The following is a 14,995-nucleotide window of genomic DNA, read 5'->3' as shown; positions in this document are numbered from 1 at the left end:
AACACACAAACAACAAAGAGAATAACCTTCATCACTGTCAAATTAATGGCATTATACATTTCATCCATCTTGCTTTCTTTCTGCTCTGGCTCAGGCCCAGGAGGACATCCAGTCACGTTCGACTCCTGGCATCTCTCTGACCCAGGGACATGCTCAGCCAAACAAGGCATTACAGCAGAGCACTCCACCACCAAACCCCGAAACCAGCGGGCAGAGAAAGAGACTTGTATCCACAGTTGATGATTTTACGGATTTTGTTTGATGACATTACACACACTCACACACACACACACACACACACACACACACACACACACACACAAACTGCAGACATGCACACACTTGCCTCAAAGCAGAGACGAGTTTACTTTCACTTCTCTGTTACCCCTTGTCCCCCACATGAGCTCTGGTTCTTGAAGTGGTTCCCTTCAGGATTCTTGGAACCTTGGTGCTATCTAGCAAACCAGCGTGTTTCCAACAGTTTTGCACAGAACCATTATAATCAAGGATGTATAATCAACGGAGGGTGCCGGCACAATGCACAATGGAAGTAATCAGTAGTAGCAAAATTGCTAATTTGCATCGAGTACCTGCAAACTATTGTTCTGTTATTACAGATATTTGTTTTTATCCAAAAAACAAGCATGAGCCAACAATTAATGAGACGACTGCACGCTCTTTTTGTCTGATGATCTCTCATTTGATGTCTCCATTGTTGCCTTCTCCATCTTCTCTTTCCAACCTGTAGAATATGACACACACTGATGTCTCAGTTTGCACTTCAGAGTAAGGAAACCTGCTATTTTCTGGTTCCAGATGAGAACCAACTTTTCTGGTTTCCGAACCAATGTCTTTTTGGGGGAAATGCTCTGAATGGTGCAAAAGTAGGTTTGGGGAACCGGCTTAATGTTGGTGGAAAAGGGGTATGAGTTGAAGAATTCAGGACGACACACTGATTTTGATTCAAACCAATCGGGACTTTGTATTGGGGAAACTCATGAGCTTCATGGTATCAAAAAGGCTTATTTTGTGATGAAGTATTGATATGTGAAGACAGTAATTTCTGCATATTTTTCGAACATTTTTGAAATGCTAACGCTTTGCACTTTTTAGGTCTAATCAATATGTTTCTGATGTGCAACACGAGATGAGTAAAGTTGTACAGAACACTACGTTTGAGAGAGCAGGGTGTGTTTGTGAGTAAATATGTGTGTGGAATAAAGAAGTGAACATAAAAAAGGTTTGAGATTTGGATTTGTGAACGCTCGAGTGCAGACCACAAACCTGTAGCAAAGGGCCAGAGGGTAACTTTAACCAAAACCATTTAATCACGCACAGTTCAGCTGTCAAACTCTTTATTCGACTTTGTCAAGTGCAAAAGCAGGAGAAGTGCTACAGCTGCAAAATTACAGATATGAGATACAAAGAAGAGCACAGACAGATGTTTTCAAAGACACGTGTAACACCATTTTAAAACAAAATGCATCGTACAACATAAAGAGACAAGACAAGAATGTGGGCTTTGGCACTATCTTGTTACACTACACATAGCAGGAATAGGACGGCCAGCGGAGGCGTCGATGGCTGAGCTTCCTGCGGTTTGTGGTTGGCATATTGTGAGCAAAGATTTACATTAAATACATGGATAGCTTTGGCTGTAGTGCTTTAGTTAAGATTGGAGAAATGTAAAACTTTGGGGTTTGCAACACCAGTGCTTGACCTAATGCATATGCCACTGTAGCACATAAACAATACTGATCATGAAAAGCAAAATTATTTACATCACGAAGCACCAATATATACAGAAATGCACACACGCAGATGAAGCAGGGTCTTTTTCTGTCCTTTTTGAAAGAGCCTGAACCGTGAGATATTAATGCGACTTTATGGGCAGGAAAAGGTGAGATTTAAAACCAAATGGGGTGTTAACATTTAATGCTGTGTAACGGTGGGGTCTAACTGAAGGAGGCACTCTGGTATGCCCGTCTACCATTTTTCATATCCTTTTAAAAACCCATGAAAACAGTTTTTGGCTGACAGAAGAAGGAAGATGAAGTCTAAAACAGGCTGGCATGATTTAACCACAAAATATATCATTTCCATATATCATTTCCTTAGATTACTGAAAACACCTATTTTACCCCCAGTTTTGGTTTTCCTGGCTCTCTCTCCAGGTTCGGGGAGGAAAAGGGTGGGTTCCCTGAGATCTGCCCACTGGACACAGGAAGTATGTATGTTTATCAAAATAAGACATTTTAAAAAAGGAAAGTTATCAAAACTAGGGCAGACAAAAGTACACATACAACTGCTAGCTGTGGCTTCGACACCTTGATAATACTTACTAGGATGTTTCTATAATGTGTTAAAGATATGTAATGAAAACACGACACATGAGCGTTAAATATGGCGTTGGATATCAGCTCCATTAGGAAATAAAGTGCTAAGTACAAATGAATGAATGAATTACTTGGCATGGTACAACTCACAATGCATACATAAGCTTTGGCAACGTTTATAGTTTAGATACAGTATGAGTGAAGCTTTCTCTATTGGTTTGGACACCAAGCTTATTTTACATCACAACTCATCAAAAAAAAAAAAAAACAATTTACATCAGAACAAAAGTGCTTTTAAATCACAACCATATTGAACACATGTTGAAAAGATAATCAGACTGGGAGTCAGTATAGCTTTATGATGGGTGAACTTGTGTAAATGTTCAGTACTGTGTAAGTGAAGGCAACTTCCTCAACTTTTATCTACAACCAAACGTCTCCACTGAGCATCACCTTCTTTTCTTCTTCTCTCCCACCTCTCAATAACACTCCTGCGCTACTTTGTTCTGTGTTACCACCACTTGCTACGCCTCCTTCTTGTCGCTACTCGTGGCTTCCCTTTTATCTTTGTATCTTTTGATCCATTTCTCCGCACATCTCCAGTATGTAGAGGACGGTTATATCTGCACCCTGAAGAAATGGCTGCTGGGGTCCCAGCAACCTTGAGTGTGTGTGTGTGTGTGTGTGTGTGTGTTTCATTTTGTTTCCTCTTGTACCTCAGTGGGCTGAAGTGTACGGCACTTTACAATTAGCACGTCCGAGCCTACAGTGTTATTTCTATGCATGTGTGTACCTGCATGTGCGTATATCCGTGTGTGCCTGCATGCAAATTTGGGTTCATAAAACATGACTGTTTTTAAACAGGCCACAAATACCCATGGTGACCAAAATATACTATATATACATACATATATATATATATATACACATATATATATATATATATATATATATAAAATATGTAGACAGACAACATAACTGAGAAATCAACACAGTTTTCTGAGATACACAAAAGGACTGATTGCATTGTCTGCTTTCAGTTGGTTAAATCCTCAGGTGAGCACGCTCATGTGCTCCTGTCAGTGACCCCACGTGACCTCCAGGGTTACGCCGGGTCAGTTTTAGTCCGGGGGAAATAAGGAAAAGGAGTGTTTTTTGGTTTCATTGTGGACCTTTACTCGGCTGATTAAACCAGCTCAGTTAGCATGTGGTGACCCGCACCATGTTTCTGAACTGAAGTGGGATTAGGACGGGTCACTGCTTACAAATCTGCTGTCACTACCCTAAACCATTTGTCTCCTTGTGATTCTTCTTGTTTCCTTCCTGTCCTACAACTTTCCCATCCCTTCTCTCCTTCCCTTGGGTTTAGAGAGGGTCACCCGGGGACAAAACCTGCTGCCCCCGTCCTCCTCTCGTCCTTAACCCAACATTTACTCTTCCTTTGCTCCACCTTTCACTTGTGTTTGTCCGTCTATCCAGACTCCTCAGGATTTAGGGTGTCCTGGGCCATGCCTGTCTAGGTTGGGGTGCACCTTGTTTTTGAGGGGCGGGGGTTTGCGTTTCCGCTTGCGTGTGGGAATGGTGGTAGTGTGAGCGGGGTGGTTGAACAGGCTGGAGGAGGGGAGGGTGTCTCTCTCTGTCGGGGGGTCCCAGTCCCGGCTACTAGGGGTAGAGGCAGGGGTGGATGGCAAGGAAGGGGTGGGCGCAGGGGTGCATGGAGGTGCAGGGGGTGTTTTGGGCTGCGGGACATGGGATGGGGGAGCGTTTGCTGAGGTGTCAGAAGCAGATTTATCTGTGACTGGTGTAGGTAGCGGTGCATTGACTGAAGGTTTGGCTGATGACTGAGGGGCGGGTGTGTGTATGGTGGCAGAGGCTGGTCTGGGCTTTAGAAAAGGGACAGGTGTAGCTGCTGGAGTCTTTTTGGGGTTAGCAGCAGTGTTTCCACAGTCCTTTAGAAGTTCATTTTTATCCGTCTTTTTCCCCTTTTTGCTCCCTTTGTGTTTTTCTTTGCCACTCTTTCGTTCTCTCCATCCAGCAGAGTCCTTGTCCTCACCCTTCCCTCTCTGTCCAGCCTCACTCCTCCCTCCCTGACCACCACCACTACCTCTGTCCCTCCCTCTACTCCTCCTTTTCCTCTGCGTCCGCTCCAGTCGACACTCAATGTGGTACAGATCCTCTGTTGCCATGGTGACGCGGTCAAGCTGTTGCAGCAGGGCGTCCAGGGTGGGGAGGAGCCGTCTCAGAGAGGCTTCAGTCTCTGCTCTCTCCCTCCAGCTGGTGCTTCCCATCACCACCCCTGGACCGAGCCCCAAACCCAGGCCCAACCCAAGTCCCAGGCCGATCCCCGGGGCTTCTGTCAGGCTGCAGGGGCTGGAGGAGGCTGGGCGCCATGAGGCCTCGGAGCCCGCATCAATGCTGTCTGGGGTGGGAGGGGAATCAGGACCGTCCAGCGGTGGCAAGCACAGGGACTTACAGTCACTGGTGGAGGATGAACGGGATGGTGGCAGCTCCATGCCCTCGAAACGAACCTTATGACGAAACTAAACAGAGGATGAAAGAGGTAAAGAGAGAAGGTCGAGGTGTGAGGATGAATCATTGGTGGACGTATTCAGATTCTTTTCTTAAGTTGAAGTTCTAATACCACATTGAAAAAAACTCCACTGGCAGTAAAAGCTAAGCCAAAACCTAAGTTAAGGGGAAAGTTCACACCAAATCAAAAATACATACTTTTCCTCTTACCTGTAGTGCTATTTATCATTCTAGATTGTTATGGTGTGAGTTGCAGAGTGTGGGAGATATCGGCCGTAGAGATGTCTGCCTTCTCTCAAATATAATGAAACTAGATAACACTCAGCTTGTGGTGCTCAAATGACCAAAAAAATTCATCTGAAAAACTCAACAGCAATGTCTCTTTCCAGAAGTCATGTCCTGGTTACTCAAGATAATCCACAGATCTTGTTGTGAGCAGTTTCATGTAGGAACTATTTTCTTTCTACCGAACCACATTCCCCAACCCTATCAACGAACAGAAGGAAGTGTGCATCTACTGCTAGCTCACCTAGCACCACTGAGCTAGATGTTACAGCTCAGCCGAGGGGGACGCCATTAATATTTGCATCTCGTCTTGTCCATAAGTAGATGCACACTTCTTTTGGTGGGCATGGCTTGGTGGAAAGAAAATAGTTCCTACATAAAACTGCCCAAACAAAGCCTGTGGATTAACTTGAGTAACTGGGTCATGATTTCTAAAAAAAGAGACATTGGTGTTGAGTTTTTCAGATGTATTGTGTTTTAAACAGAAGCTGAGTGCCATCTAGTTATGTGATATTCATTAGAAGGCAGACATCTCTTTGGCCAATATCTCCAGCACTACAGGTAAGAGGAAAAATATGTATTTTTATTTTGGGGTGAACTGTCCCTTTAAGTAAAAGCAGTAGGAGTAGAAGACTGAAGTGACGTGAAATGGAAGTACTTGAAGTACCTCAAATTTGTACTTGAGTACAGAGCTTGAGTGAAAGTACACTGGGATTGATGTATATCTATCTAAAAAGTACTAGAGATACAGCTTCTAACAGAGTGTCTGCAACCATTTATTTTTTCACATTTGTCCCTATAAAATCTCTAAAGGCTTTCTAAAAATAGGTCAGACTAACAGCTGTAGAAAGCAAACAGGAAGTGTACCTCCTTGGCCCTGCTGAGTCCCATCCACATTTTGAGACGTCTGAGAAACAGCTCAACCATCTCGTAGTCTTGGAGGTCCACAGCTGGACGGTACAGCTCTGCTCGTGCGCGCCGGTAGTTCCTCAGTAACACAGAGGTGACCAGCCATAGCAACACCAGCCGAAGTATGGCAAAACTTGCATGGAACACCAGTGCGGAGACGGAGCTAGAGGGGCCGGTTATAGTCCAGCTAGGACGCCATGATAGCAGACCACGTCCGCCAGCGCCCAACAAAGACAGACAGGCAGAGCTCACGCTGCTGTAGCCGTCAAATACAGAGTGGAAGAGCTGGAGTGGAGGAGACACAGGGAGAAAATCACAAAATGGAAAGAAAAGCCAACATGTCTTAGTCTGGACAGGGCAAAGTTATTTTCAGGTTAAGCAGCAGCAAAAGTCTGCTTCTCTGTGATGATCAAAAACTCAACTTGTGAACAAATACATTGATAACTCAGATACAGCCAAGAGTTTAAACATGCACTTCACTGTCTGTTAAAAAAAGACAAATTTAAACCAGAAGAAATTTCACTGGTAGCTGGTGGAGAGAGACACCAGAGTTATGTGAGGAATTTCAGACCAGTTGGAGCTGAGCCACAGACACTTGGTCCAACCAAGTAAACAAAACACTGTGGTATTTCTGGCAAGATGACACAAATTCTAGAACACACTTAACCCTGTGACCAGGTCTAATGTGGGCATAGTTTACAAATTACAAATACAGCTTTGTTTGTTCATCATATTAAAGCCAAAACACAGCGTAGCACAGGCATACTTTCTCAATTCTGGGTTTTTAATATCCAGAGTAACTTCAAAATGTTTTAAAATTAGTTTTTCAATGGAAGAATGTTCCACAACATGTTCACTGGCTTATCTGAGACCATCAGATTGAAAGGAAAGATATAAATTGTGACAATGAAAATAGATATTCAGGCTCCAGTGTGAAGGATTTTGTAGCGTTTAGTGGAGCTGACACTTGCAGAGTGTAGGAAAACAACGGCGTCTGACATGGAAATGCAAAAACATGAAAGGGCCTATCTAGAGCCAGTTTGTCCTTTCTGGACTACTGTGGAAACAACATGGCTGACTCGTGGAAGTGGACCAGCTCTGTATGTAGATACAAACGCCTCATTTTAAGGGAACAAAAACATGATCCTTATTTTTAGGTGATATAAACTAATGAAAACATCGTTATCGTACACACCGGACCTGTAAAATGATATGTTATAACGGTACATGGACATGTCAGAGTTGAATTAAGCAGCTTTGTGAGGTTGCTCTGAGCTAAATGCTAATATCAGCATGCTACCATGACAAGGAAATTGTTAATATGCTGATGCTTAGCATCTACAACACATGTTTACTACCTTAGTTTAGCACATTAGCATGCTAACATTTGTTAATTAGCACTAAACACAAGGTACAGCTGAGGCTGATGGGAATGTCATTAGTTTTGCAGGTAGTTAATGTGACGTTACAATTATTTTACCTTACATTTGGAAGATGCCAACAGCGTCATGCAAAAATTTGGTTACACATCAAGGTGAAATTTTGGGGACTGCACATTCTGATGGCCCGGAAAAGCTTGTTTCTTACAGTCTGTTATCCCAAAACAAACATCTGTTGCTGTGAAATTACACACTCCCTGTAGTTAGACAACCCAATAGCAAGAAAAAATGTTTGCATTGTACATTTTTTGTAAACCATGGATACGTTACATTTATCAACAATGATGTGGTGAATGTGTGATTGGGTTAAAGCGCAAAAACCACTTGGTTACGGTAAGTAAAGATCATGCTTTGGCTTAAAACACCCACATTTGGTGGCACAGAAGTCACTGGAAAGCAGGGACAGGGGTCGATGAAATCTGCCATAATTGGTGGCTCAAGCACTGAAACTAAATGCACGTAGTGTGTAGTATCGGAGAAATGGGACTTCGGAGCAACATGCGCTTGTGTTTTTTTGATAATAGGCTGTCAGAGAAATGGGCTTTTAGTCCAATGGGACATTTTCAGACAAATGAAACTTTGGAATTTTGTGCTGTTGGAACAAGTGCATGACACCAAAATTTTGGCCTAAAGATGGTGCTACTGTGTGAAGCTGCTGTACTTGTTTGTCTTTTAAAGGATTCAGGTGAACGTGTTTACCTGAATCCTTTAAAAGTTAAGTTTCATAAACATGCAAGATAATTATACATACAATTTGGCAGAGCTGTCTCAAATATAAACCATGCTGGATATAAAAGGTTAAATAAAAGTGAAAAAAAAACAAGCTGTTTGGTAACACTAGCTATGTTTCCATCCAAAAGTGATTTGAATCATTGGGAAATGCTCATTAAAAGAAATACGAATCCTGTGTGTTTCCATTAAATGTACGGACTTTGGTGAAAACTACGAACTCGTGCGAGTTTTCCGCAGAACAGGAAACAAAACAAGTCTTGCATTCTTCTTCTTCTACGTTTTATGTTTATGTTTATTTTATTTAAGAAGGGACAGTGCACATTAATTAACATGATCACTTAAGTCACGTAAATGTGCCAGATTTAGCCATACAGGCTAATTTTCATCTGCAGTCCCTGGCAGGTTGATGCACGGATAAAAGCAAATTGATGGCATGTCCATAGAAAGGCACATAAACATATATAGAAAGCACGTAAGCTCAGAGCAAGTACATAACCACAGACAAAAGCACATAACAAAGCACATTTTCTGGCGGTTGGCAACCAGCTTGTAAATGCATTACCGCCTTCCCAACCCGGAGTGTGGATATCACCATGGACAGAGGTGCACTACGTCAGACTTAATTAGAACATAACTGTTTCCATCCCCCGTTTTGCGAATCACCATTTTTTCGAATCAACCAAAACCCGGCTGAAGCAAGCGTATTTTAGTTTGTGCGAATCAGGGGATTTTAATTCGAATGTTGGCGTTTCTATCATAATTTTCCAATGTGATACTTCTAGATGCGCATCTAAACAGGCTGATGGAAACATGGCTATTGTTATTATACACACAGCTGAGGCTTTTCCTCTGGCATTATAGATTTCAGACTCAGGGAAATATTGAATAAATGCCCTATTATCCTCTTTGAATAAAGTTGTTTTGCAACACGGACCAGACGGCAAGCCTACGATAATAGTTGTTCTAACAATACACAGCAGATGAAGCTGTGTTGTGCAGTCTGTGCCAGTGTGAATGGTTTATGTACTAGCATTGTAAAGACAGTGTTGGCAATCAACCATTTTCCGAACAAACACCACTATGCATGAAAGGTGAACAAACAAGTGGGCGGATAGATTTTTTGACAAAGTCATTCACTTGTTCATTGTGCGTTATGTACAAGTTTCCATTATATGTGTGTGTGTGTGTGTGTGTGTGTGTGTGTGTGTGTGTGTGTGTGTGGGGGGGGGTCGACGAGAAAGAAACAGAAGGAACAGATGGAAGAGAAAAAGTCTGACCAGGTGTCCTGTGTGTGAGTAAGCCAACACCAACAGCAGCAAAGCCAGGGCGACTCCCAGCAACTCCCAGACCGAGCGCCGCAGAGCTCTGCCAAACACGGCCCACTCTCTGAGAAACCGCAACTGGTGGGACGCCTGCATGATCAGACAGAGAGACAGAGTAAACAATATCATATAAGAAACATCATTTTCTCTTGGTATTAGATGAAACTTCTGCTATTTTACGACTGGGGCTTTATTTTTTATAGTTGGGCCATCACTTGTAGCTGTTACTCAAGAACTTTATTATGCAAGTATAATGAAATTGCAAAAGACTACACTCATAGTTACAAAGAATAAAACAAGGTATGAATAAAATAAGAGATATTCAACAGCTATAAAGTACAGAATCTATGCAATATAACTACAAAATGTAAGCAATGTTAAATATAATACAATAATGATAATTGTTATAACATTGTACTCTTTATACATTTATCTGACTGATAGCTTCGTCAAATACTTGCATTTTACCCCATCTATACACATTGGGAGCAGTCTTGGCTTCAATGTCAGACGCAACTACAGCATTTACAATAGGATAACATTAAACAAAGGAAGTCAGTCTTTTTAAGGGTAAGGCTGATATTAGTCTACTTTTTTTTCTCATAACCCTTTTCCACCAACATGAAACCAGTTCTGTTTAGTTTCCCCACACCTAATTTTTCAAACTGTTCAGAGCAGTTCAACCAAAAATAAATTGGGTCAAAACCTGAAAGGTTGGCTCTCAGCTGGAACCAAAAAATAACAGGTTTTCCATGAGCTGAAAAGTGAACCGTGATGACTTGGATGAGAAATCATCACAAAAAAGAGTGCAGTGGTCTCAGTAGTTGGTTCATGCTTGTTGTTGGGTAAAAACTAATATCTGTAATAACAGAACAAACGCAAGGGATCAATGCGATCTGTGATTTAGCTACTACTGTTTACTTCCATTGTGCATTGTGCAACGACCTCCACTGATGACACATCCTTGATTACAATGGTTCTACTCAAAAGTGGTAGAAAAAAAACAGGCTGTTTCGCTAGATAGCACCAAGGTTCCAAGAATCCTGAATGAAACCAGTTCAAGAACCAGAGCTAATGTGGTGGAAAGGAGGTTTTAGGTTCACCAAATCCTATGAGAAAAAAACCCTGCCCTGTGTAAACCAGTTTCTCAATACTTTAAGACTTCCCCACTCTTGTGTCTCTCTGATCTGAGGTCATGTATTTTCACTGAAGATGTATGTCAAGAAAAGCATCTCACACATAAATGTAACAGTTAGCCACTGTAGTCTTTAGTCTTCTAATGTTGCTCAAACATGAGAAAATAGCGAATAAAAGAGCAACTTTTAAATATATTTGCTCCCTTCTTGTCCTCTGGAATGTGCCTGGGTCAACACACTCTTATATCACTCAGAGTCCACTGATGTTTTTCTTTTGTCGTATTTCTCTTCCTTGCGTATTCAGACTCCATTGAACTAGATTTTTATTTTTATCCACAAATAAAGTATTATATCAAAGTAGAAAAATAAAAAGACATAAAAAGCAACTTAAATTTACTGTTACTAACTGATCAAAAAACTGTGTAGCTACAAGCCAAAGAACCCTGCCTTTGACACAATCACTGCCTCAATCAGCTGATTGTGGGGGGGATGTCTACACTTCACGTTCCAACAACAATTCCAATCGTTTCAGTGAGTCTATTTCCATCCTCCCATGATACACTGTATTTATGCACACATCATCAAAATGAGAGTTAATATAGAAATTATAATTTTGGCTCCAACAGTGAATTTGTTAGGGACTATTTTCAGCCATGTCTTAATACACACATGGTGCTAGTGATATTTGTAGCAGCAGATGATTTATGTGGGATTGACTTAATAGTTTTGAAGCACTATGGCACAAATATATCAGGCTCTGATACACACACAGTACGTGTTAAACAGATTAGTTCAATGATCATTTTGGTCTTTCACAGAACATATAAAATATCATCACACTCATCATTGGAACTGTGATGGATGCTTATAATGGACAATTTGGGAAGTTATTTTACCGTTCACCATTGTCCTCTCTTCCAAAAAACCTGAGGCTTTTCATGTGTGTGTGATTTGCCCATCAAATGTCTTGATAGCAATGTCCCAGATCTCAGAAATTACAGGTTCCCTGTAGAATGTTTGACCTTTAGTTGCTCCATAAAGCAGTTTTTGGTTTGTCTTGTGAGGACACATAAACACACATTTGAGCACAGATGCATACAATTGAAGAGTTACCCATTACCGGCCAATGTTAACACACTATTCCACTGCTATACAGGTGACAGTAATGTGCCTAGATATGCAGCAATGTCCCCACAGAGGCAGGGAAGAAGAAGACTAGTAGACACTGATGTAAACAATGCAGGTTTAACACTTTTTGGAGGGAAATACATTCATCATATTTGTTAGATATTAAAGATATACACAGTTTGTTTTGGTGAGTAATAGTAAATGCAAATATAACTTTTGTTAGTTTAAAAGGCTAGAATTACCACCTCGCGTTTTTTGCACCAGTCAAGCTGCAGTTACACTTTACAGCCATGTCAGTGAATATATGTATGCTTCACACACGTCTTCCCCTCGGTGGCACAGAAGAGCTATACCATCAGCACAGTTTCGAAGTGTGCACCCAGAATTAGTGTCACTAATTCATAAGCTGACCAAATGTCTCCCATTCTGTTCCTGAGATATGACGTTAAATAATGGCCAGAAAAGTGTTTTTGCAGAGCCTTATGATGTCACAGTGAAGTTCACCTTTAAAATTCTGAATATAAAATGTCAGCACTTCATCATTTTATCCTATTAGACATTTGTGTGACCAATGGCCAATGTTTCATGATATCACAGTGATCTTGACCTTTAACCACCAAATTTGAATCAGTTCATTCTTGAGTCCAAGTGGACGTTAGTGCCAAATTTGAGGAAATTCCCTCAGAGCCCTCTTGAGGTATTGTGTTCACAAGAATGAGACAGACACAGGATCACAGTGACCTTGACCTTTGACCATCAAAGTCTAATCAGTTTGCCTTTGACTCAAAATGAATGTTTGTGCCAAATTTGAAGAAATTCCTTTGAGGTGTTCTTCAGATATTGCGTTCATAAGAATGAGGCGGAAAAGGTCATTGTGACCTTTGACCACCCATATCTTATCAGTTCATTGTTGAGTACAAGTGGATGTTGTGTTCATAAGAATGGGATGGACAGACGGACTATGGCTATCGCTAGCACAGAGGGGTAAAAACTCCACAGGGAACCCTTGACCTGCTAATTACACCGTTATTATCACTGATAAGGTTGATGGCCAAAACTACAAAAATAATAACCTCTTACCTTGAGCACCAGTATGAACAACAGCAAGGCAGACATGGCTGTGTACATCTGACTCTGTCTGGCCAGGGGGTAGAAGTCAGTGAAGGCGTCCCGTGGGTGCTTCAAGTACGACGCCCACTGCCGTGTGGCGATGGTGCAGCGGCTCAGGTGCAGCCCGCACACTGAGGCTGCCAGAGCCAGTTTGCAGATGCCCAGGAGTCTCCAGGTTGACAGCAGGTACACATATCCCTCTCTGAGGAAGCCCATGATTCCCCGCACCAGGAAATACAACACCAGGACGAGGAGGACGATCTGGAAAATGGGAAACATTAAACTGGAAACATGTCGCCAAAGTAACACAACCAAGGACAGGGGTAAAAATTCAGGTAAAGCTTGGCGGCAGGTAGTTTTTGTCATCATTGACAGTGTCAGAGAGGGTTGCTAAGGGTTACCATGAGAAGCAGCTGCAGGTCCAGGCCTGTGATTGGCCACAGAGTAATGACAACGAGGTCAAGGCTGGACTGGGCACGCTCAGAAACTGGAAACTCAAACAGGAAGGAGAAGACAGCCAGGAGGTTTGTGTTGATGTTGTAGAGCGAGAACTCCACAAACACAGCTCGGGTGCTGTGAACACACACACACACACACACACACACACACACACACAAACAAGTACACACTTAATGGACTGTGATACGATCAGGAGTCAAGAAAGTTCACAGTCACTTCCTGTTTCGGTTACCTCTCTAGTTTGGAATCATATTTAATATGCTATTTATCTAATTCAAGCTGGGTGTTCGCTTCACATTAAGTTTGATTTGATATGAGATATAAAAACTCGTTTTTGTTCAACAGACACAGTTTAGTGTGCCGTCAGAGACCTTCTTATTGACTCTCAGTTGCTCCCCTCTGAATATTTGCAACCTGATACCAAATGTAGTATTAACAGGAATCCAGTTTTGTTTGTGCCATCAGTTAGTATCCTCAGAGCAATTGCTGAAAGCCAGAGCACATTCTCAGCACATTCTTTACTGCATTGTTTCTACGTTTTATTTGAATGTTTGATGTTTTCATGTGCAACTTTTAAATGACTGCGGGCTGTAAGACAAATTGCACTTCAGGGAGAATCAAACTCCACTCGCAGATTTATAAAGCCATGAGTACCCATGGTTCTGTTTGGTTCCAATCATTGTGAAACTGTGCACGAGCCCAATTTTTACTCCCTTGCATCTGGCCCCTCGACTTTGGAGCAGCGTGGCCAGTGAGATCAGTGAGCAAACTTTAAAAACATAAAAAATTATATCACATAAAACCGTTTTAATTGGTTTGATTGCCTTTGCTTTTGGATTTAATGTCTGTCAGGGCACTCGGATGTTATTGTTCTGTTCTTTTCTTTCAACTTGGATTTAAAATTTCTCCGTTTTTTCCACTCGTCTTTCCACTTTCACTACCTGTAGTCGAGCCAGTGCAGCTGCTGCAGCTGCTGTAGCGAGGCAGAGGCCTCCTCCAGGCTTCTGTTCAGCTGGTGGACCACATCTCCACTGTTATACACACTCATCTGGCCCAAACGCCACGCCCTGGAAAGACGAGTAGGAGGAGACACAGCGGAGAGAAAAAACAACAACATATTAATAAAGACCAGATGTTAAATAGATACTGATCTGAGTTAACTCACAGCCTGCTTGGTTAAAACCAGGCTTTCACTGGTTTCCTTACCAGTTTGTATCGCTAGCTCCGAAAGCAGTGAAATTCTCAGCATCTTTGATCAGAGATGGAACTGTGCCCTCTCCCCATACACTGTCTCCTGCTCTGAAACCACCTGCAACTAGAAGAAAAAGTAAAGTTCTAACAAGATCAAGCCAGATTAAATTCTATGTATTAAATCAATTCTTAGAAGAGTACATTCAAACATGAAAGAGAATAGAGTAACTTGAGATGCTGAACATTAAAAAATTTCATACAGTTGACTCAATATTATTGGAAAAATAAGAAAGACAGACACCTGTCTCCAAAAACATCTTTCATGTGTACAGATTCAATGAGCTAGTGAGGTTTTCTTGTTTCTTCGGATCAATGGAGCCTCAGTTCATGTCAATCTCAGGCTCCCACAAGTTCATAAC

At 41.8% G+C, this 14,995-nt stretch overlaps 2 protein-coding genes across 4 annotated transcripts in view; one reads left to right on the top strand and one right to left on the bottom strand.

Moving 5' to 3' along the window:
* The window catches only part of tsc2 (TSC complex subunit 2), a 37,135-nt gene extending 35,905 nt beyond the window's left edge, over window positions 1-1,230 (top strand). For 2 of the 3 annotated variants that reach the window (XM_033623397.2, XM_033623396.2), the window contains one exon: window positions 95-325. In XM_033623397.2, the coding sequence (XP_033479288.1) occupies window positions 95-262 (168 nt within the window). In that variant the 3' untranslated portion in view covers window positions 263-325. Of the gene's footprint in view, window positions 1-94 lie in introns of all 3 variants that reach the window. The other variant, XM_033623399.2, reaches the window with a different exon arrangement.
* A 2,449-nt stretch (window positions 1,231-3,679) lies between these two features.
* The window catches only part of pkd1a (polycystic kidney disease 1a), a 93,979-nt gene continuing 82,663 nt past the window's right edge, over window positions 3,680-14,995 (bottom strand). Inside the window, exons 50-56 of the mRNA XM_033623395.2 lie at window positions 14,592-14,700; window positions 14,327-14,452; window positions 13,328-13,499; window positions 12,897-13,187; window positions 9,508-9,642; window positions 6,018-6,344; window positions 3,680-4,876 (exon numbers count right to left, since the gene is read on the bottom strand). Coding sequence (XP_033479286.2) covers window positions 3,821-4,876; window positions 6,018-6,344; window positions 9,508-9,642; window positions 12,897-13,187; window positions 13,328-13,499; window positions 14,327-14,452; window positions 14,592-14,700 — 2,216 coding nt within the window. The 3' untranslated portion in view covers window positions 3,680-3,820. The remainder of the gene's footprint in view (window positions 4,877-6,017; window positions 6,345-9,507; window positions 9,643-12,896; window positions 13,188-13,327; window positions 13,500-14,326; window positions 14,453-14,591; window positions 14,701-14,995) is intronic.

The sequence above is a fragment of the Epinephelus lanceolatus genome, chromosome 3 (assembly GCF_041903045.1).
Source record: "Epinephelus lanceolatus isolate andai-2023 chromosome 3, ASM4190304v1, whole genome shotgun sequence".
Classification (NCBI taxonomy): domain Eukaryota; kingdom Metazoa; phylum Chordata; class Actinopteri; order Perciformes; family Serranidae; genus Epinephelus; species Epinephelus lanceolatus.
This window is presented reverse-complemented; position numbering and strand designations above follow the sequence as displayed.